At 40.1% G+C, this 21,803-nt stretch overlaps 1 protein-coding gene across 5 annotated transcripts in view; it reads right to left on the reverse strand.

Moving 5' to 3' along the window:
- The window catches only part of LOC308402910 (receptor-type tyrosine-protein phosphatase delta-like), a 421,888-nt gene that overhangs the window by 42,532 nt on the left and 357,553 nt on the right, over positions 1 to 21,803 (reverse strand). For all 5 annotated transcript variants that reach the window (XM_080892054.1, XM_080892053.1, XM_080892056.1 and 2 more), the window contains 3 exons: positions 11,073 to 11,261; positions 7,036 to 7,146; positions 791 to 1,060 (listed from right to left, as the gene is read on the reverse strand). In XM_080892054.1, the coding sequence (XP_080748180.1) occupies positions 791 to 1,060; positions 7,036 to 7,146; positions 11,073 to 11,261 (570 nt within the window). The remainder of the gene's footprint in view (positions 1 to 790; positions 1,061 to 7,035; positions 7,147 to 11,072; positions 11,262 to 21,803) is intronic.

Raw genomic sequence — 21,803 nt, forward strand, 5'->3', positions numbered from 1 at the left:
CACGTTCGGCATTTCGGAGCGATGTTGTCGTTAATCTTGGGTTTCCCAGTGTTTATCACTTTAATAATTAAACAGGTAAATTTATTACTTTAATTCCCCACACCGTGGCACATGGCAAAAAGATATCAGGGCAATAGATTGTCTTTATACACCATCTGAAGTATGCTTTTGGGGGAGCTCCTGCCAGAGGGTTATATTGTGACTAATATCTCTGTGTTGTGTCTTGGAAAAACAAAGCTGAATGTCTGTGTGCGTGGCTCTGTCCCCGGTGTGCTCGTAAACATGGCGGCACCAATCGGGGGTATCTTTCTGACACACTGCAGTGTAGATATGATTACGCACAGATAAGTACCATGTCTACACCAAAGTATACTCACTATGTTTCATTCTCTAACATGCCCCCTCCTTTCTTACAAATTGCTCGCAGAAATGGTGCGCTTTTGGCTCTGTAGCTCTCCAGCTGAGAGATAAGCACTTCACTATATTCTCAGCCTGGCATCTAATGCACCGAGGCTGGTGCCAGGGCTTGTCTAAAGCTTTAAGGAATCCTCTACAGATGACTTATCGTGGCAGTGTGAGGTAAATAAGTTCCTTTAAAGCACTGCCAGTAGTCGCTGCTCGGATAGATTACTAACAAATATTAGCTGCAAACTGGAGACATACTGTATTTTGAAGTAAATACACACTCTAAGAACTGAACTATTAATACCTTTGCCTCTAGCATTGGCATTTCTATGAAAATTACAGTCTTTAATTACAGTATTAGAAGAAGAATTAAAGGCACATGTACCTTTCACTGTTATCTGTGCCGCAGCCTCTATCACCCCGAGGGTTGACATGGCTACACATGTGTAATTGGCCGATTGCCGTACGTCCGTAAGCTCCAAGACGTTACGTCCAATGGGCATATCGTCTTCCGGCGTAAGATCCTCAGCTCCCATCATCCACTTGACATATGGCATGGGGGAGCCCACAGCTACACATGTGATATTGACACTGCCGCCAGGCATGATCTCATTGTCTGTAGGTGGAATGGAGAATCGCGGTGGCACCCGTCGCACTAAAAAAAGACAAAAAAATAGCATGAAAACCAGGCAGAATCTGGGGAAACCTTTGCAGAAAAACGGCATTCACCCCAAAAAGAAGAAAAAATTCTTTAATGAGAATATTAACAGACTCTTAAATGTTTAATAGTGTCAAATTCTCTAAGATTTCTCCATTTATGAATGTTCTCATGCGATCCGAGACTTCGATTAAGTGGCGAATGGATTAACAACAACACAAGCACCATGCACAAAAAAACTGCATCACCATCAGTACGGATGTACAGAACTGCACAAAGTGCTGGAGAGTCGACAGCACTCCACAGTTGTGTGCAAACAAACAACTTTCAGGCTGCAAACTTCCAGCTGATGTGAGATAATGTGCCGCATCACATTCTCACATCACATGGACATGTAGGTCATACACTTAAAGGCTTCACGCGCGACAAACGGGAAAAGTGTCTCGTGTTTTTAAGGTCACTACAATGCACTGTTAACAATGCTATAAAGATGGCTAAAAAGGTAACTGACTGTGCTATACACCTCAGATAAATGTGAAATTTATTAAGGGGAGTAGTTATACTGCCGCTCAAAGCATGAATAATTACAGTTAGTGATCCTACAATTCAATCCATGCCTGGGAACGAATGAAAATCATTTATGATGCTAATTCTAACTGTTGTCAGTATGACTATACGCCTCTCAGTACATTTTGACAGAAAGGGCTAAGAAACGTCATTCAGTTTGACAGCTGTGAAATGATGTGCCATGTTAGGGATTTATAGGAAAGGATTCAATCCTAAAAGGAGGGTAACACACTTAAAGACGGATGCATCTGCAGGGTTCGAACAATGCATTGGTGCAGCCAACTTATCGGTCAATATCAGCTATTGGCTCTTATATCGGTATCAGCATATATAATGATGTTGCATAATTTGTCCACTAGAGGGAACTCTGCAAACAATCAGCAGATTAAAGACTTATTTTAAAAATAAAAGCTTATTAAATAAAAACTACTAACAAGGAGTGATAAATAACTAGGCATAAGCAAATGTTACAGAAATCTGTCTGAAAGAAAAGTATCGGCCGATATACTGTAGGGTTAAATAATCAAATATCGGCATTGTATCTGCTTGGGATCTGGGAGGGAATATCCCCTCTCTCAATGTAATTTTACTTTTTTTCTTCACTAATACAATGAAACCTCCGAAACTAGTTTTGCAGCACATCAATAATGCATTATAATGTGCTATTCCTGCAAAAATGTGATACATTTCACTCTTACGGCAACTCTTTTTAAAAATAGTTAGATTAAATTACTCTTAATTGTGCAGATTTGCTCCAATAAAAGATGAATGTTAATGTGTGACGCCGGTAACACATGAATGGTATCGAGGCCTTCTGGAGGAGAGCAAGAATCAATCATGCATACAAGAACAATGTTGGCTTTAGGAGGCAACCACATGAGGGAGTCTAGGGAAAGGGGGCTGCGGGGGCAAAAGAAGCAGTAACAGGGTCAGAGGGAAGACATTGTGTCACTCGGTGTAAATGGAGAGGTTAGCCTGACACTGTTACACTGCTCTAACTGCGGCTAGCACAAGCTAAGGGAGAACAGAGAGCCACAAAAGAAGATAACATCATCTTAGCACTCAGGTTTATCCAGGGGACGTAGGCACAAAGGAAATGAGGCTGGTGCTACCAGGTGCTGTTGTACAACTTCTAGCAAGGATTTAAATAAAACGTAAAGTCAGTGTTACTGCTCATGGAATTCAAAATAGATTACTCAATAAATTATTTAGCAAACCTTGAAGAAATAAATGAAGGAATAAATCACTTCTAAAGATTATAGGAATATTTGCAGTTACACTTACGCTGAGTCTAAGCTAGTTACTTGTGCTATATTTGACTAGAACTCAGACGTGCTCTTGCAGCTGCCTGCTACTAATTCACAGAGCCCATTCTGTTGAACAGGCGGCAGCTCTCCAGACAGGAAATCTAGGGGAACTGCTTGCATTATTAAATACAACGTTTCTCTCACTCAATATTTAATTAATATCCAATTGGATCACGCTCCCCACAGACATAATATTATCCTGCTCATTTGAATATCATTACATTTGTCAAGTCTTGTGGATAACGCTCTAAATACATCATTCTTTCATGACTTCCTGCGCAGAAACATCCTCATCTGAGGAAGTGGATCATCTCTAACGGCAGGATTGTTTTTAGAGCTTGATGCCTGCCTTTGGTTCCAATTACAACAAGAGGTGGATTTCGGTTAAAGATGCTCTTATCTGTGACAGACTTCTGTTAGAGGGAAGTTTTTGTGTAGACTAAGGCTTAAACTCTTGTATGCAGAGAAACATTTGACATCCACGTGAATGGAGGTGGTTTTAGTTCTAAGCACCGATAAATGAAAGACAGCGATCTTCCTAATGCTGTTTGTCATTTAGCTCTGTTCTTTTCTTTCTTGTTTTTAACCACCTTACTCTATTCCCCTGCTGTGCTGTTAGTTATCAGAGAAACCAAGCAGGAACACTGACAGGGTAGGAGCTGGGGGAAAGGGGTGGCTAGTCCAAACATTAACAGGTGACCATGCAAATAGACCGTCGGACAGATGCAAATATCATTCCTAAAACCCCACCTCAAGATGCAAAACATGCACCACCTATTGGACAGTCAAGCAAGGACCAGAGGCATTCTCAATGGGAACATGGACACTGAACGTACAGCAGAGAAAAATAATATTCAAAGGAGCAAAAAAAAGAAAAAAAAAAAAGGCTAAAGTAATACATCAGTTTTTTTCATTTTAAACGTCTCTAAAATGTAGCTAAAAATAAATAAAATAAAAACACTTGTTTCTGTTGTGTTCAAAAAGTAAAAAACACACCAACCTTCTCGCAGCTCTGAGGGATGTGGGGAATTTGATGCAGAACAAAATGAAATAAGGAAAGGAGAAAAACAAGGGAAACACAGAGAGTAAAAAGGCCATGTTTTAGGTGTTCAGATGCTACTTGAACAATTAGAAGGACCTTCTGTTTGGAGGGCACAGGAAGCTGCTTGCACCCAAGAGCACCAATGTTACCAAGCAAAGTCTTAACCTGTCTAATTTCAATCCTCCTAAATAAGAAGAAAAAAAACATATCGTCTGCTCAAGTCATGTGGTTAGCTTCAAATATAGTAAATATTAATGTAAGTTGATTATAAAAAAATACTTTGAAACTATAATTAATGAATGCTACCCATAGGACTAAAGAGCACTGTGTATATATATATATATATATATATATATATATATATATATATATTAGGGGTGCAACGATATTCGTATCGATATTGAACCGTTCGATACAGTGCTTTCGGTTCGGTACGCATATGTATCGAACAATACAATTTTTTTCAATTTTTTTTTTTTTTTTTTTTTTTTTGTGTCCAGTTTGGATCTATAGCCATCAGAATTGTTGTCTTGAGGCCAAGAAAGATGCCAAGAGGATTTATTTTAAGTGGATCATCATATTGGTCCATTTGATTGACCTTTATTATAATTATGAATTTATTTTATTTTCAGTTGCAAACGGGACAGACATGACTGTGGGATAGGACAGGGGGAAAGAATGAAAGAAAGAGGGGGAGAGAAAGAAAGAAAACCAAAGGGGAGAAAAAAAAAAGAACAATACAAAATTTGTAATTTATTTTATCAACTTTCCTTCTGACGATGCTGTCTGTGTTGAGCGCTCAGTGAATCTGCATTTGACTACTCCGCCTAGGCTCGAGAGTGCAGCCTAGGCGGAGTAGTCGAACGCAGATTCACTGAGCACTCAACACAGACAGGATGGTCAGAAGGAAGAGCGCAGGGCAAGCTAGCGAGACAGAAGTGGACCTCCCCACCCTCATTCAGATCTGGCGTTTGGAATTATTTTGGTTTTCATGTGACGTATGACCCTGAAGGTAAGCGAGTCATGGACTAAAGTAAAACAGTATGTTGGATGTGCCATGCAATGCTCAATTACATGGGTGGGAGCTAGTGTGTTAGCGCAGTTAGCTCGTTAACATGTTGGCCGTCTAGCCCCTCTGTATAGGGTAGCTCGTTAACGGAGATTTGCCGTGTTGTGGCGTTAAGGTTATTTCAACGAGATTAACCTGAAAGCACTAGTGGGAACACAACGAATATGACTGCACATTTACGCCGACATCATCCTAGTGCAAAGACAAAAACAACAAGCATGCATGCTACAAACTTTAGCCGAGTCATTTAGACAGCTGTTAGCACAGGATTCTCCTTATGGAGACCTGATATGTTTAATATGCTGCTGAGAATATAGCCCAGAAGAAGCGGATAGTATAGCTTTTATTTTGGAAAGAGACATTTCTCTGTAATAAACTCTCTTTTCCAAAGATGAGTGATTCCTCAATCAGATACAGGGCTCGCAATATCGCTAGCCCGATGTCCCGGGGCTATCTCTGCCCTGCCTGTCGGGCTATTGTAGGAAGGAAAAATATATGTCAATGCTTTTGCATTCTTTCAGAAATGTAGCTGGGTAATTATGTCATTGGGTGAGCCACTGTCAATATGTGACATATTGAAATCGTGTTTGAATTTGCGCTTGTTTTTTTGCTTTCACTTTGCAATCGCGCGAACTGTGTATAGAGAGCGACAGCACTGATCTGTGAGTGATGATAATTTGTGCACCAATTCCTCTGACATCGTCTTATTAATTGTTAGCTTACTATGCAAACATGACAAGTGAAATCTCCCGCAGCTTAAACATGTGAGAGGTTGATCGCGCAGAGAATCGCTGAGCTTATGTGAGTGCGGCAGGATATATATTTCACTACAATGACCTGGATGACTGAGAACCTTCACAGACAGATATATATTTTAGTTCTGCTGAGCCAAATAAGACAGGTCAGGGTGAAGAAGTGACAGCCAAAGAAAAGCTTACCACAAAACGGAGAAGTTATGACAAATCAGACTATAAGGCAAAAAGAAAGTGCAGCTTTATGGTTTCATGGACAAAAGAATTTCTGTGGCTGCAATATGACGAGCTAAAAAACAACACGCACAAGGGTTAGGGTTAAATTTAAAAACTGTACTTTTGTGTTAAAATATATATTTATAATTTTAATAAATGACAAATTAAAAAGGCATGAACATTTTTTTTTGTATCGAAAAAATATCGAACCGTGACACCAAAGTACCGAACCGAACCGAACCGTGAATTTTGTGTATCGTTGCACCCCTAAAATATATATATATATATATATATATATATATATATATATATGGAAAGTTTCTAGATTACTGGAGCAAAAACAGTGGGTTTTGTATATAAAAGGAAAAAAAGCTTTGCATACTAAGTGCAATAAGAAGTAAGTAAGAAGACCAATGAGCTTTATATTTCAGAGGCTGTGCAGCTGTGACTGTTTTCTTTTGTCAGCTAATTTCATCTTTATTGCAGGATAACAAAATTCACAACTGTTACATAATGAAATATTATATTCCAGTTTAAACTCTCGAATTTGGTGGTTTAACATATTCATTGTCAGCAGCAAAGGTAATGGGATTAAAGGTGTCCTTCCATTGTTGACCAGTGGGTAGAAAAAGGAGCTGTTTACTGCTGGGAAAAAAAAGTCAGGGCTGATGGAGGGGAGGGAGGACATCCGCCTCCAACAGTTAGGTTTCAAAAGCAATTAGTAGATAAAAACAGCAAGCAGTGTTAGATTCAGGATAATCGAGAGAAAAGGGCCAGAAACATGTAAAAGAGCACTTTAGGTTCAAATCAGTGCAGGTAAGTCAAGTGCAAAAACAAAAAGACCAAACCAATACCAAAACCTAAACTTAACAAATCAAGCATACTTACAATAGAGTCACACGATGTGGCCCCTGCAGACTTTATTGGCTAATTTTAAAAATTCCTCTTGAATCGTAAAGAGAAAGTTAATGTATTGTTTGACAGGAGCATGCTGGTGGTGCTTAACGCGCGCTTCCTACCTCTGACATATAGGTTTGCTGGGGCAGAGTAGCGGGTTCCATCGTTGTTGGTCGCCACGCATTCATACTTCCCCTGGTCAGACTCTTCGCTCTGCTCTATCTGGAGGGCTCCTGGTTGGGAATAGCAAACGGGGTAGCAAAGTATATTTGGTTAAAGCTATGTCGTCAGCATCAAGTTCACAAGCAAAAAAGAACCAAACAAAAAAAACAACAAACAAAAAAGCAACGGGCTCGTTTGACCTCATGGAGGTCAACGTCAGCACCCTTCATTTCTAGATTTCTTTGTCCTTCTAAGCATCAGTAGATCAGTGAAATGAACCTTATAATTGATCGATATCCAATTAAATGTATGAATAAAATGTTTATAAACTATATAAATTATATTCGATCATTTATTGTCACAGCCTGATCCACTGGCTGAGGGGAAATCGAGACTGTGCAATCGCACTGTAAGTGAGGCAAAACACTGCGATGCAAATAGTTTCCTTCAAGAAGCCTAAAGTAGCAACACGAGAAAAGAAAGGAAAAAAAAAACACATCGTCAACCAAATCCAAAGGGAAAAAAAAAGAAAAATAACACCAAACTCAGTCGCTAATATATTTACCCTCCTAATCATCTCTTAAAAAAAAAAAGAAGAGAAGCTTTTTTACCTATAGGCTCTAACAAGACACTCATCCTAACGCCAATGGAAAAAAAAAAGTCACTTTGAAAAATAGGGGCAAGCCCGTCAATGTACAACATATCACTGGACTGGTCAATATGGGGATGAGTGATACTACTTCAGGGAAACATGGATCAAACAAAAGAGGTTTACAGTATAAGAAAGCAGCATAACAAGGGAAGACAATTGAACAAAAGAATTTTAGGTATGAACTTTAGCATATTCAATCACAAATCAGGTGTATTATTCTGCCTGCAGAATAATTTGGGACTTCATTTAAGTGAAGTGACTTTTCAAAAAAAATGCAGCTCGTACCAAAAAATTGAAAAATGCTGCTGAGACATCTGGAAAAAATGTAATTGAACGTATTATGCAAGGCAAAAGCACCATATAACCCTCTGTAACAAAAGTTTTGACATGCAAATCTTAGCGAAGAAATGTATGTCGACACAACTTACAACCTTCTGACAACCCTTAGCTGAAAAATAAAATGCAATTGTATTAGAAGACAAAATTCAAAATACCGGCCTGAGCCGACAAGAAGGTAACCAGCCACTGCTTTAGCTTGTGAAAGCTACAAAAGACACCCATAAAAATCCACCAATGGGATCAGCAGTGTGGTGTCACATGACCCAGGGAAAAATGGCTTTATGCATCAACAACTCTCCGGCTCCATGTCACACGGCAAAAATGAGCCAATCGGGTCCTCGCCAGACTCTACTTGTTTGCCTTCCCAAACCCTGAAGAAAAAAAGTCAAAAAGTAAAATAGTCTCCAAACCCAAGAAAAGTAAGAAAAATAGGTGAAAGAGAAAAAAAGCACCGTAGAAACTTTATCAAAAAAGTGGTTGTTTGGGCTTTTTTGTAGAGGTACAGGAGAGGAAAGCAAATAGAAGAAATGGGAAAAAAATAGTTTGCAAAGATAGAAAGAATTCTTTGGGAGAAAAAAGCAGAGGAGAGGCAATGTTGTCGTCAGCATGCCTGCGTGATTCCACAGCATCTGTGCATATTTTTAGTGCTGAACAAGAACAGCTAAGGGGGAAAAATGCTTGGTTGTTTTAGTTGGACAAAAAGAGGGACACATGATTCGCTATGGCCAAAAAGAAAACAAAAATGAAACGTAAAAAAATAGAGTTCAAAAAAATAATTGTCATTGGATATGCTTATTCGAGCCAGGGCAAGCATATCGCAACTGAGCTAAACGGGCTCTTAAAACGAGAACATAAAGAGTAAATAAAGCGTAGACAGAAAAATGAAATACGAACGTAGTCAACGAAACAGGACAAATAAGAAGGAAGGTCCATATGAATGAAATGGGATTCGGTCTTGGTAAACAGGACAGAAATGGAGGTGATTCAAGTGAATGGATGGATTGACAGCAAGAATGAATTTGTATTATTTTCATTCTGTGAACGTCAGTTCAGCACTCTTACCTCTTATTGGTGTACCACCTGGGTGGATAATATGAATGCAAATAAGATTAGAAAGAAGAAGCATTAGTACGTGTAGATAGAGGCTGGGGGCTTTGGAAGAAGAATCAAATTAGATTTAACAGGGTACGTAAATAAAGGTACTACAGGAAAAGAGAAAGGAGAGAGAAAGAGAATAAGAACTTTTTTTTCTGTACTCTACTGGCAAAGAAAGACAGGATTCATCATAGAAAAATCACTGGTCAGAGAGACACATTGGTGTACCACGGGGAGGTGCCATTTTGGAAGTGGCAATGGCTTCTGAAGACCATCTACTGAAGGGAAAGACTTTCAGGACTTTGTGGTGTGTAAGATTGAGAGCAGAGATACTTAAAGAAAAAAAAGTGTGATCCCTTTGCTTGACCTGAGCTAAGAAGAGCTGGTCACCTCTCTAAAGGTTCTTTAAATTTCCATGCCTAAGATGTGCTGGTGTTAAAAGATTAAGTGAGTAAGCGGTGGGTCAGTAAGTGAGTTACAAACATGTGAGGACAGATCATTATCCAGGTCAGTATATGACAATGCTAAGCTAAACTTTGGATAACCGCCAGATTGGGTGACGCTACAGCTGGTAGTGACAGGACACCGTGGGGTGAGGGGAGAGTGTATGTGCCTCTAGTAGTAGCCCTGAGACTAAACTATCTGTTAGTAAAATGCATGCCATGCATTTTAATAGTTGTTGGAACATGAAAATTAGTGGAGGTGATGTGCGCTTTAGAGCTAAGCACTTACCAAAGGATTCTGTAGATTTAAAAATATAGAGAGAAGAAAGACAGCATAAGAATATGATTATATTTTTTAGGTAAGTTTAGTTAACAAGGTTTTGTTAATGCTTTATAAACTCTGAGTTGCACGTTAGCAAAAAGGATTAATGCTACACAGTTCTGTTGAAAACAAGTAGGCAAAGAGGTAAGGTTAACACGATGATTTAACAAAGAACAGCTGTGAAATCTGTGAAGACAGGGGGTCAAACACACAAGACTTAAAATTTAAGTAGTTAGGTTAATGCGCTGATATTAGCTGCTAAATAAAGTTGCAGGCTATATGTATGTATAAGTTCTATATTGCGATATTAAAATCAAACTTGAATAAATATATATATATATATAATGAGTATATTGGGGTGTGTCACAGGCAAAAAAAGCAAAGCTGGCATCTAAACATTAAAGCAAGGACTGCTAAAGTCAATGAATCAAGGGGCTGAGGGGAGAGGGAAAAGCTTTACGAAGTTTTACGCACTACTGTGGCTGAATAGTCTCCAAAATTAAATGTATTTCTTAAACGTAAAAGGCCTTAAAAACAGCAAATATCTACCCCAAATTAGTTTAAGATACCTTTTGGAAAGTAAAATTTAGACAAAAGTACATTCATTTGATTTTTTTGGGGGGAGGGAGCGTGTTTTCCTGTTTTAAAAGTATGCGCACTCCGTTGCAGATTCTGAATGAAGCCGAATGTTGAATATTAATTGTTAAAAGAAAAGACATAAGAACATGAAGAAAATGGTTCTAAAAAATTCTGCACCAATGCAGTGGAAAGGAAATCAACAGAAAACAGCAAAAGAATTCATTGTAAAAAAGTCACAGCAGTGAGCAATGAGGGCAGAAGTTGGGGCAGAAGCCAGCAAACACAGAGGGAGGGGGAACAATCCCAACAGCCCATGACAACACTGGAAGACAAAGGGAGACACACAAACGGACACAACACACCAGGGTGTACAGAAAGTAGAGGACAGGAAATAGTAGAAACAATGCCATTACCTACAAAATTAAAAGCCAAATGAGAAGTTAAATTATGGGAGGAAGAAGTGGATGAAAGAACAGAGGATACAATAGGGGGAGCAGATCAGATAGAAGAAAACAAGAAAGAAGACTTCCCTGTCCGGTAATTAGATTTTCAGCAGAGGAAACCTACCTGATCTGAGCTGTTTAATGCGCCCATTGTTGTTGCTGGTGTTGACAGGGAGGAAGTCTTTGAACCAAGAGATATCTGGGTCTGGGTTGCCGCTGGCAGCACAGAGCATGGTGGCAGTGCGTGTTCGCTCCACAACTTTCAACTGTGGGCCCATGTCTATGGTGGGGAAACCAGGGGGCAGCTGGTCCTCTGCAAATAGGTTATACAGACATTGTGGCATATATCAGAACTGAGCATAGCATCAAACCTTGTGCTAGGGAGGGGGAAGAGATAATTGGAAAATAAAAGAAGAAAAAAATCTTTACCATTTAAAGAAATAGCTTGTATATATAGCAGCATTTTTGAATGACAAATACGATACAATAAGCTAAAGCTAGCAGCTAGTTAGCTTAGCGTAAAAGTTAACAGGCAGCTACTGTAAATAAACCTTGGTTTAAGGAAATAAATGAAGAAAAAGGAAAGAATTTTATAATAGGTAGCTTGGGGTAAATTAAAAATAGGAATCAATTATGTTTTGAGTCTTTATGCTAAGCTAATTTAAGCTAGGTTAAATGACTCCTGAGAGTAATAGATATGAGAGCGATAATAATGTAATCCATCCACAGCATATAAATGCCACTCTTTCTTTTCCTGGGGGAAAGGATGGGGCTTCGGTGGCTACACGTGCAGCAGAGCTTCGATGTCCTTTGGTGATGGCAGGTGGATTTGCCGTGTTGTAAAAGCTGTCTTGTTCCCGCGCACGTCTCAACTTTCTGATTGAACAAGGGCGAGCAACATCTTGCTGCCGTTTGAGAAGTGAAAGAAAATAACTCACGCTGCACTTTTGCCCCAACCATGTTCTTTGAGCAAAACAAAGAAAATCAAAGCCCAGAGCAGTTTTGTCTGAAGCTCACAGCTCTCAACAGGAAGTATTTTCACTTTGAAGCAAGTGATGATCTCTGAGAGGCTGCAGACTCAAACACTGTCTACACCACAAGATCCCCCATATGCAAAATATCTGCCACTCTTCAACGTTGGCTAAGTCTTAACCTGCAAAACAAGACCTGCTTGCTGCCAATGAGGTTTATGTACATCTTTAAGCTTTGCTTTCCCTGCTGCGATATTGCTAACTAGTGTCTTCTGTTGCTTTCGTAAACGGCACCTTTTTGGAAACTATTTCTTCATTAAATTTTCAGGAGGCGACATCAGACTAGAAACAGCTTTGAAATGCCATAGTCTGCAGCACAGCCAAACGACAATTATGGCTGCCTTCCAACAATGCTTTTGGGTATCTGGCATGAGAAGCCACCGCCATGGATAAATCTTCTCAGAAACACACAGTATTGCAAATGAGTGATTTCAGACTGTGCTGCAAAAGTTTTCCAATGCAACTCTGTGTCCCCGACTGAACTGATGTGTAAGGTAAAGATTGCTGCATCTTTGAAAATGGACAACTATAGGCTTTTTAAAGGGTTTTGATCATTTCCAAGCCTATGGAGTGCACTCACTCCTTTTAAAAGAAGTTGTTTTCTTTGCCAATATGTGCTTTTAGATATACAGGACATCTTGTCAGGGCACAGACATGGGTGGCATCTGGTTTCTGGAACTGGAACAATGACTCCAAACGCTTTGGGTTCTCTGGGTGGAGGTGGGGGGTTAATTGGGCTTTTCTGGCATATCCCATCGAAGCTTGTGTGGATTGGGATCTGGGGCGTTTGGAGGCTGGGTCAAAACCTTGAGCACCTTGTTCTGCTGTCAGGAGGCCTCTGCCATCAGGGAGTGATGCTGAAATTGGTATATAGTTAAGCTGTGTGTCATACCATGCAGCTAAATGCCAGGAAACGAGGATTCCCAGCAGAAAGCTACATCGTAGGGTTATTCACTTAACCTGTCAGTAGTTTTAATTTTGTGGCTGCCGAGAGCATACGTTATCTTTATCATTTCCAGCTTCCATTAAGGTAATGAAAGATGCTCTGGCTTTACTCTTGTTAAACTTTTGCAGTTATCTGGCATTGTGTCTGCTTGTTGTTGGCACAGTACAGATGCTCGTAAAAACAGCAAGCACTTAATCAAATCGCCTCCGTCACACAGTGGCTTTATTTAATTAACATTGTAAATACTAGAAAAGTATACAAGAAAAAGAACAGGGCTGATTTTTGGATAAAGTACTTAGAAATTATTCAAATATTATTCTTTTTCCCTTGGGAACTTGTTTTTGCCATGATTCATAACCCACCGAGGGTGGCTAAATGATTGATGTTCAGTCTATTGTTTTTTAATGTTCATTTAATAGTCTTCAAGAACTATTAACATTTTCCATCAGCATATATCACCTTAGAAAAAACAGGTCTACAAATTAAACACTGACTCAGTCTGAAGTGTTTAGAAGATGTAAACATGCGATACAAATCTCAGTTGTCATTCCCATAAATATAAACTGGTAATTCAGCGTGAGTTCGGTAAAACATCAAAATAAAAATGTAAAGAATGGTCACATATGTTTAATATATTGATTTTGCAAAAAAGGTGCAGTACTTGAAGTCTATGCCACATTTGGTCCCAATCACTTAGCTCCAATAAAAGCTCTAGGTTAACAACTATTAAGGAATGAACGAGCAGTTTAATGTGAGAGAGTGCGCTGCTCATTCAAATGAAGAAAGACACGAAGGGAGGGGAAATGAATTAATTGTACATGGTAGCTCCTGTCCAGGCTCCCTCCAGCCTGTTCAAGGTCGAACAGACAATTAGTTGATTCTACAGTGAGTCCAAAGTATACCTGATCAAACACAATAGCCAGAGGCAAGCCTATGAGCAGGGTTGCGTGTTGAATATAGTAATTAGATGTGACAATCCATGCGAATTAAAATGCAACGCTCACGAGATTGCAATGTATTCTAAAACAAAGTGCTCAAGAGATCATAATTTAGCTATCCTGTAAGTTGTTAGAACTGTTCTCGTGCTGCAGCTTTAAGGACTGCAAAAGAGGGACAGGAGACATTTCATTTTAAACTAAGTGGTGTACTCTGCAAAATCATGAGGAATCACAGCCGTACGCCTGATTCAGCCTACTGATTAACTACAGCATCACACAGAAGAATTGTGTGAGGGGAAAAAAAAATGTGGGGTCAAGTGAACAACGTGCACTTTTGCCAAACCCATATTATCTAAATGAGCGCTACATTTCGCTAAACCATATTTTTAGTGCAGTCAGCCGGTGTGCGTCCAGACAAAATTAATGATTTGTTACAAATAGTTCTGGCCTCGTGCATATATTCCCACTTTGACCAGAAATGTAATTTACTGCTGCTTCGTGAACCCGCGCTCATCAAGAATGGTCACAAAGTCACGACATCGACAGTGAGCTATCTGAAAACTTTCCTCGCACAGATCCCAAACTTTAGATACAACAAACGCAACTACATTCATATTCTCAAGCCGCTTGTAACTCTTAGCTCTACCCTCATTTATTTCATAGTGAAGTGAATTACCATTGTGATAATAAATAAAGGAAGGGGAAATTGAACACAATTGGAAGCTGCTGCAGCGTTCTCCTTATAAGGCTAAGAGAGCAAAATTAAATCACATTAATTTCTCTTTAATCGCACATGTTGCACATTTTTGAAGAACGTGGTTTATTGACAAGGCATTAGAGGTAAAGACTGAAATAATTAGTCAAGCAGAGACCAAGTGGTTTGCAGTTTTTTCGACTTGCAGAGATTGTCAGTACGGAGCTGTTTCAGTGCCACTTAAAAGGTCTCAAGTGCATCCTGACAGGGGGGGAACTGGAAAAGTTTGGGGCGCTTGCATTTGTTGTTGAATGTGTAGGCTGGGGTGAATACATTATGTCCTAGGTGCCATGAAAACAGTGCTAAGCCGCTCTGTGCAATAAATGAAAGTCAAACCTGAAGGGTGAAATTAACAGGTAAAAAGCGGAATGGTTTTTACATAATTTTTCTCGCTCGCTTATTCTACCTGGCTCCGGACTGCAATCTCAAGGACACCCTAAGACAAGGGCACTTCCTGCTTTACAGACCCATACTGTATATTCAACAATGGATTTACACACTAAATGAGATGGAAGGGAGAGAAATGCTGAAGTCACCTTCTAAAGAAGTGCTGAGCACTGGTGCTTGATATAAAAAGACTCCCAATGACAATTTGCACACATTAGCCACTGCCAGGCTATCAGGCTATATGAGTGTGTGTTGCCAAGTATTGGATGAGTATAAAAAGGACATTGGCTCAAAAAGTACCTCAGTGAGCAGATTTCTGCAGAAGACATAAGGCCATTGGACATAAACTCACCCCATTAGCAGATTATATCTATTGATCACTCATACAGAATACGAGCATAAGTGAAATCACATTTTCCTTGTATGACAACAGGGGCCATTAAAGTTTCTAAAGTGTTGCTTCAGTACAGCAATAAATTCAATTTTTTTTGTCATTTTTCACTTGTAACTTAAAAGATTTAGTGACCAGAGTGACAAAAACCCTTTTTTTCAGGATTTAATTAAATAGACTTGGTGCGGTCTGAACTGACAGAGGCGCCGTTTAGCCAATCAGTTACTCACAAGTGTACTTTAGTTGATGCAACACCGAGGTAGCTGTACAAGGCGACGTTTACAGTGTCTTAGAAAACTAACGTGGTTAGATCTATGGACACGAATTCATTTGTGAGGCATGGGGACCTGCACATGAGGCCAGAAACACTGCCTAAATTTGGCACGCACTTACATGTTGACAGCTGTGTGACACTGGGTTCAGACATCAAAATGAAAAGCCTGTTTGTTTCTCCTGCTCAGCACCTACACAGGATCAGCAGACGTTCAACCGTGTCTTCGCTATCACTTTCATTTATCCGGTTAATGTCAAGCTGTGCACACAGCACAGGTTTTTTAACAAAGCAACGCTGCAGTGTGCCGGTGTTGCCTGGCATCACATTTAGTTAAATTAACAGCTTCGCAGCTTTAAGCAAAGTAAGTAAGTTTGACAATTTATGTGTAGTAAATCTTGATAGTCATGCCCTGGACTAGAGATGTCAAGAAGCTACACACTGTTCTAAAAATAACCAAGAAGTAGCACACATTGGTTGTGAAATGAAGTGTAAATTTAAAAAAACAAACACATTCCCCATATCGTGAGTTATGGATGCTCTTTTGTGACACTGAAATCACATTTGGCAAATCACAGCTGGCTCCAAAAATACCCGATGAAGGAATCCGAGAAGAAAATAAGCCTTTGTTGCACCGGACTTTCCAAGTAAAGCCATAAAAACATAAACCTTTCCAGTCACATTCTGGCTTTAGTTCTGTGGTTGCTGCACAAGGATTGGATTTGGTCCGACCCCTTTTCTCCCCAAGCGGAACAAGACTTTTCACCCTCGTGGTTGAGGTTATTCTTCGGGGAAAATCCCCCGGGGACATAATAAGGTATATTTGTTGGACATATTTGAGTGGATACAATCCACTCAAAGAGGCTGTCACAGGTCACTTGCTGTGGCAGCAGCACGGGAGTCTGTGTTTTGGTATCCCATCTTCGCAAAAGATTGTCAATTATGAACGTGCAGGAATTTGGCTCAGGTGGACGTCTTTAACTATTTACACCACTTCTTGTCGTCGTCCTAAAGATGATTTTTGCCCAATTAAGGAAATCCATCTGATCCTCGCTACCCCTCCCAAGATGAGACTAGCAGAAAAGAAAAGAAGCCGCAAAACATCAACCATGTTGAGTGTGACAGTAGTGCTTATTTTTCTCAGCAGTCTGAGCCCAAACCATTTTTCCCACCACACCATAGCATATAATTTGAAGTTGAGGGACACTGATTAAAAAGCTGTTTCAATGCTCCAAAATCCAAAACAAGTGAGAAAGAAGATCAGAGAATTTAGGAGGGTTAGAGTGCTAATCATATTAATCATACAGTGATTTTACTCAATACGAGAGCATTGTTTGGAATCGACTTTGCTAATACATTAGCCTGCCTCGACTCGGTTTTCTAAAAGAACTCTGTGTACACAGTTTAGGAGAAAGGACAGAGAAATTTAAATAAAGTATGTAAAATGAAAAAAGGATGAACAGCAAATAACTATAATTATTAAGAGGCAGACTTGCTCCAGCGCTGCAGGCTTGAGATTGTTCATATGTTTATGGATCTTTTTAAAATTTTGGTTAACTTTGTTTTTGCCTAAACGTGATTTGTGCTAACGCTCTTGATGTTTAAAGAAAGCAAAATAAAACAAGGTTTTATGAAAAAACAACGTTGTTGATTTCGTAACGGTGACCTGTGTGATTTGTTCACGTTTCTCTAGAAACGCTGCGAGAGACGACCTAAATCCCCGTCAATAAAATGTTCTGTTCGGCTCCTGTTCCACTGACATATTCATTTTTTTCTCCCTTTGGCACGGAGAGGGAACTGTTAATTATGCTTTTGTTTTCACACAAACAAAATTACTCAACCAAACGTAAGAGCTCTTGATTAACAAAAGAAGGCAGCAATTTCATTTTGTGCCAATTCTATGACGGCATCTGTTCCATTCTTCTCTCCCTCCCCTCCGCTCTAATGTTTCACCACTTTCACCCGCATCGCAGTTGATTTCCTTGCTCTATTTACAAGGTACACTTTATACTGTGGTTAAAAAAAAAAAGATGCACTTTACAATCCGGCTCCTAAAGAGTGACAGGTTCTGAATCTGAGCCCACCCTTTGCTTTATCAGCTACCTGCAGCTTGGTTGAACAACCTCAATCTTGAACTTGGACATAGTTGCTTAGCTCAACACACCATCCATCATTCTTCCCATTAACTTTGGGCAGAGGTGAAACGTGTCCCCAAATTAATTTTTGATCACTGAACTAGGACATTTGATGGTGTTTTCCTACTTTAGAACCTCTTAAATATTCCTTCAAATCATTTTTCTGCTTTAGGATGCCATGCTAGCAGGTGGCATGAAACAATATTTAACCCTATAACGCCAACTGAATCATATTTGAGAGTTTTTGAGACTTCTACATCAGCGTGATGTTTTTAAGCATGTTTTTAAGCTAAACTGTGAGCAATAAATTGCACAAAAATGCTGCATGTAGCAAAAACGATATGAATTAAAGCTCATATATGAATACTGAATGAATTTTCAGGCAATTTTTTACATTTTTGAGGCTTTGCAGAGTTAAAAAATAAATAAATACTCCACTAATGCCTTAAGATTGCTTTCAGCATATAAATGGGCTGGCACTGCCTTGGGTAGAATACTTGGAATAGTTGAGATGCAAGTGAAAGCGATGACCCCTGACACTGGGAGCATAAAGTAACATTCATGAGTGGCAGGTCCAGCTATTAAAGCAACAAGTCTGAAAAGCACGCAGAGTATAAACATAGATGCGCGCTTCGTCGCAATTCTTAAGAAACTACGAATCGAGACGTCTAAATTCTCCTCGAATGCCCTCAGAGAATTCAGAGCCAGTATTTATCTCGTTGATACATCCCAGTGCTGCTTGGCACATATGTTGTCCAGGCTAAATAAGATTAGGTTTTTTTTCACTCTAGAGCTTCCTTTGAGCCTGATTTTCCAAATAAGCCTCCTGGCACCTGCATTGGGCAGATATTGCTTAAGTAATCCAATAATGGAAAACAAAATGCTCAGCACTAGCGTCTAATAGAGCACATGCTGCTGTGTCGAAGGGGGATAATTCTGAAATTCTCCTTCCTGTGTTGCTTTTTAAAGGATTCAGGCTACTGAACTCTGAGTCAACCTTCAAATTGTTTTAAAACATAGCACGTAGCTTTATGATTGTCTAGACTGGAAGAGACTTTTCAAACATGAGAGTCTGGGGTCGTACTTCTGTACGTCCAAAAGCCTTAGATCAGCCGTATGGGAAAATCTTAAGTGGCAAGGGGTTGCTGCTTTCTACTTCAGGTTTGCAAATGCGTCCGTGCAGGACCTGCATGTCAGATCTAATCCTTTTGTATCCAGCAAAGAGCCTGAGGGTTCGTGTTTTCAATGAAAGCCCATGACTCATTTATCTCAAATGAAGATACATTTGCGCGTTTAACATTCAAGATCAGAGAGTGGTGCCTCTCGTTTTGGACGTATACCTGCATGCGCCCGATGTGTGCCAGAGCCTCGTGTTCGGCATTAACGAATCATCTGATGTGAGGTGAAGAAAACCGCACGAGGAATGTCAATTTAACAAAAACAAAACGTGTTTCTGCAGTTGTTCCTTTATGTTTCATTTTGTGCGGTAAAAACAGCTCCTTGGAATCCTGGCTTGGCTCCGGAAAATATGCTTCAGTCTAGTTTATTAGTTGATTCAACAGGTACCGAGCGCGCTAATGAATATTACCGCGAATGTGCCACAGTTGGCTCAAACCGCTAATTTCAATTTGCTGTAATAGAGTTTTAGGAGGAACATTCCCACTCTGACACAAAGTGGCATTAAGTCTCTCCAGCTTGGTGCCTCTAAAAGGTAGTTCAGTAATTTGCTGAACAAATACAGTCTCTTTGAGAAAACTGCTAAAACCCCAGGGCGGACAACGAGGGACCATCGACTATCCACTAAAACTTTTATTTCCCCGCTGTGGCCTAAAGCAGTGAAAAAAGGGAATTGGTTGTGAAATACTATCCTGTGTGTTCTTTAAAACTCCTGCGATGATGAATGTTGGAACGAAATATGGGAGGAGGAAGGTGAAGGCGCAGAAAGCTCTCTTAACCCGAGGTTCACGGCAGTCTGTCTCGGTGAAAAATAGCTTCTTCTCCCCCTTTTGCCCCGCACTGATTGTTTCTTCCATAAATCCCCTTTGAGATTGTGTAATTAATTGAATGCTGCTTATTTGTCATTAAAAATCCTCACCTAATGCCTGAAATTATGAGGAAAGCATTGTAGAGTCGATCTATTAATCACAGGCGACCCCCTCCCCCCCACCCCCACGAGAAAGCCTTCACACGTGAACAATTTCCTCATTCAGAGTGACTTTGGAGAAATAGTTGTAAAACTTTTAAGTCAACATTTTTCTTTCATTAAAGGATTTCATTATGCTCATTTCCAGCTCCAGCTAGATTAGGCTTGCATGATTCACTGTTCAGAATAATCTTAGTTAATCTTTAGCCTCGGAGCTGATCATCTGTTACCTGAGGGTCACTTGTTTTAGCTCATCTCGCTTTAAGTCTTGCCTTTTAGTCAGCTTTCTACGGACTGGCTCCTCCAAATCAACAGCAAGAAGGTGAGATCACATGATGCAAAAGCCAAATTACACATATTTCACATTTGCAATCCTGACAAAAACAATACCCAGGTTTCAGCTTTCAGCCTCTCCCTTTAGGAGTCGCCACAGCGGCTCATCTGCCTCTATCTCTTCCTCTGTCACATCAACCCTCTTCACGTCCTCATTCACTACATTTTCTCTGTGGTCTTTCTCTTTCCCTCCTGCCTGGCAGCTCCATCTCCAACTTCCTGTCCTCCTCTGCACATGCCCAAACCATCGCAGCCTTGAGCCTCTAAGAATAAATTATGTTGAGCAATCAAGTTAGAGTATTATTGTTATTAATTTGTCCACAACGCCCTTAAAACACAGCTGGAAGGTTTACACTGACACGAAGTGAGGTCCACAGAGAGAACAGCTTTGGTTTTTACAGTTCGATAGAAAATATTGGGTGGAAAAATGATTTCTTTTTTTAAAAAAAAAGCTTTAAAGTGACCCAACAAAATGTCCCTCCAAGCCTGCCTTCCCCCATAGACTTTGTTTTGTTTTTTTTATGGCCACTGCTGCTGGGGCAGATTGGATCAGCCAAGCAGAGGGCATGCAACAGAGATGTACGCCACTTCTGGCAAGGCGACCCAACTCTCCGTAGGCCCAATGTCATTCATAAACATGACGGATTAGCTGTGATATTCCTCCATTTACAACATAAGCGAAGGGAGTGGGAGGAAGAGAATGAAAGCAGAGAGGGAGTGTTAGTGTCGGATGCCCCTTAGGGGTAGCGCTAAAATGGATGGGTAAAGAGTGAGATGAAAAGGAGAGATGAAGCAGGAAGGGCGGAGAGGGGGCCTTTCTCTACAGGCCTGGCTGGGCAAGCAGCAAGACAGGCAGGAAGCCAAGCACAAAGCTCCATTTACACTCAGATGACCCCCCACTTCTTTTTTTTTTCGTTGTTGCTTTACAGACTACATGTCAGCTCAGCCAGATGTACTGTTCTGAGTAAAGATCACCTAGGGGCAAGGTAGAGAGGGAGGTTGAGACCTGCTCTACCTTCAATCAAGTCTTTCTTCGTCTTTTGCGTTCGCCCCTGTTTACCGGCTCCATCAGTCTTGATCCAGTTCATCCCGGGCTTTAAATTTGCTTTACGTCGAGGACTCTCTCGATCAGTCTTTTTGCGTCTCCCGCCTCCGCTTATGTCCTTCTCCCGCCCTCTTCAGGATTTTACTTTGCATATTCCATTTGCTGGTTGTTACCCTGAGCAATGATTCCATTTACTCCAGAAAACAGTGTCCCATTTATTTAGTTGGAAAGGAAGAAAGAAAAAAAGAAGTATTCTTGTGGATGTCTTCCATCCACATTTTTTTTCAACTATTAGTAATCAGCAGAGGAGGGAGCAAACTATTTGACAGCGCTTTCAGCTGTTTGCCAAACACAAAGGCAAAATGGATGTCATTTAGTCCCTCTCAACATCATGAGATGCACCTTAGGAAGCCTCTTCTTCTTTTTTTTTCCCTTTATTTATTTTTTTAGCTTTTTCTTAACAGTCCATCAACCCTCATTT

The sequence above is a fragment of the Rhamphochromis sp. 'chilingali' genome, assembly GCF_963969265.1.
Source record: "Rhamphochromis sp. 'chilingali' genome assembly, chromosome: 1".
Classification (NCBI taxonomy): Eukaryota; Metazoa; Chordata; class Actinopteri; order Cichliformes; family Cichlidae; genus Rhamphochromis; species Rhamphochromis sp. 'chilingali'.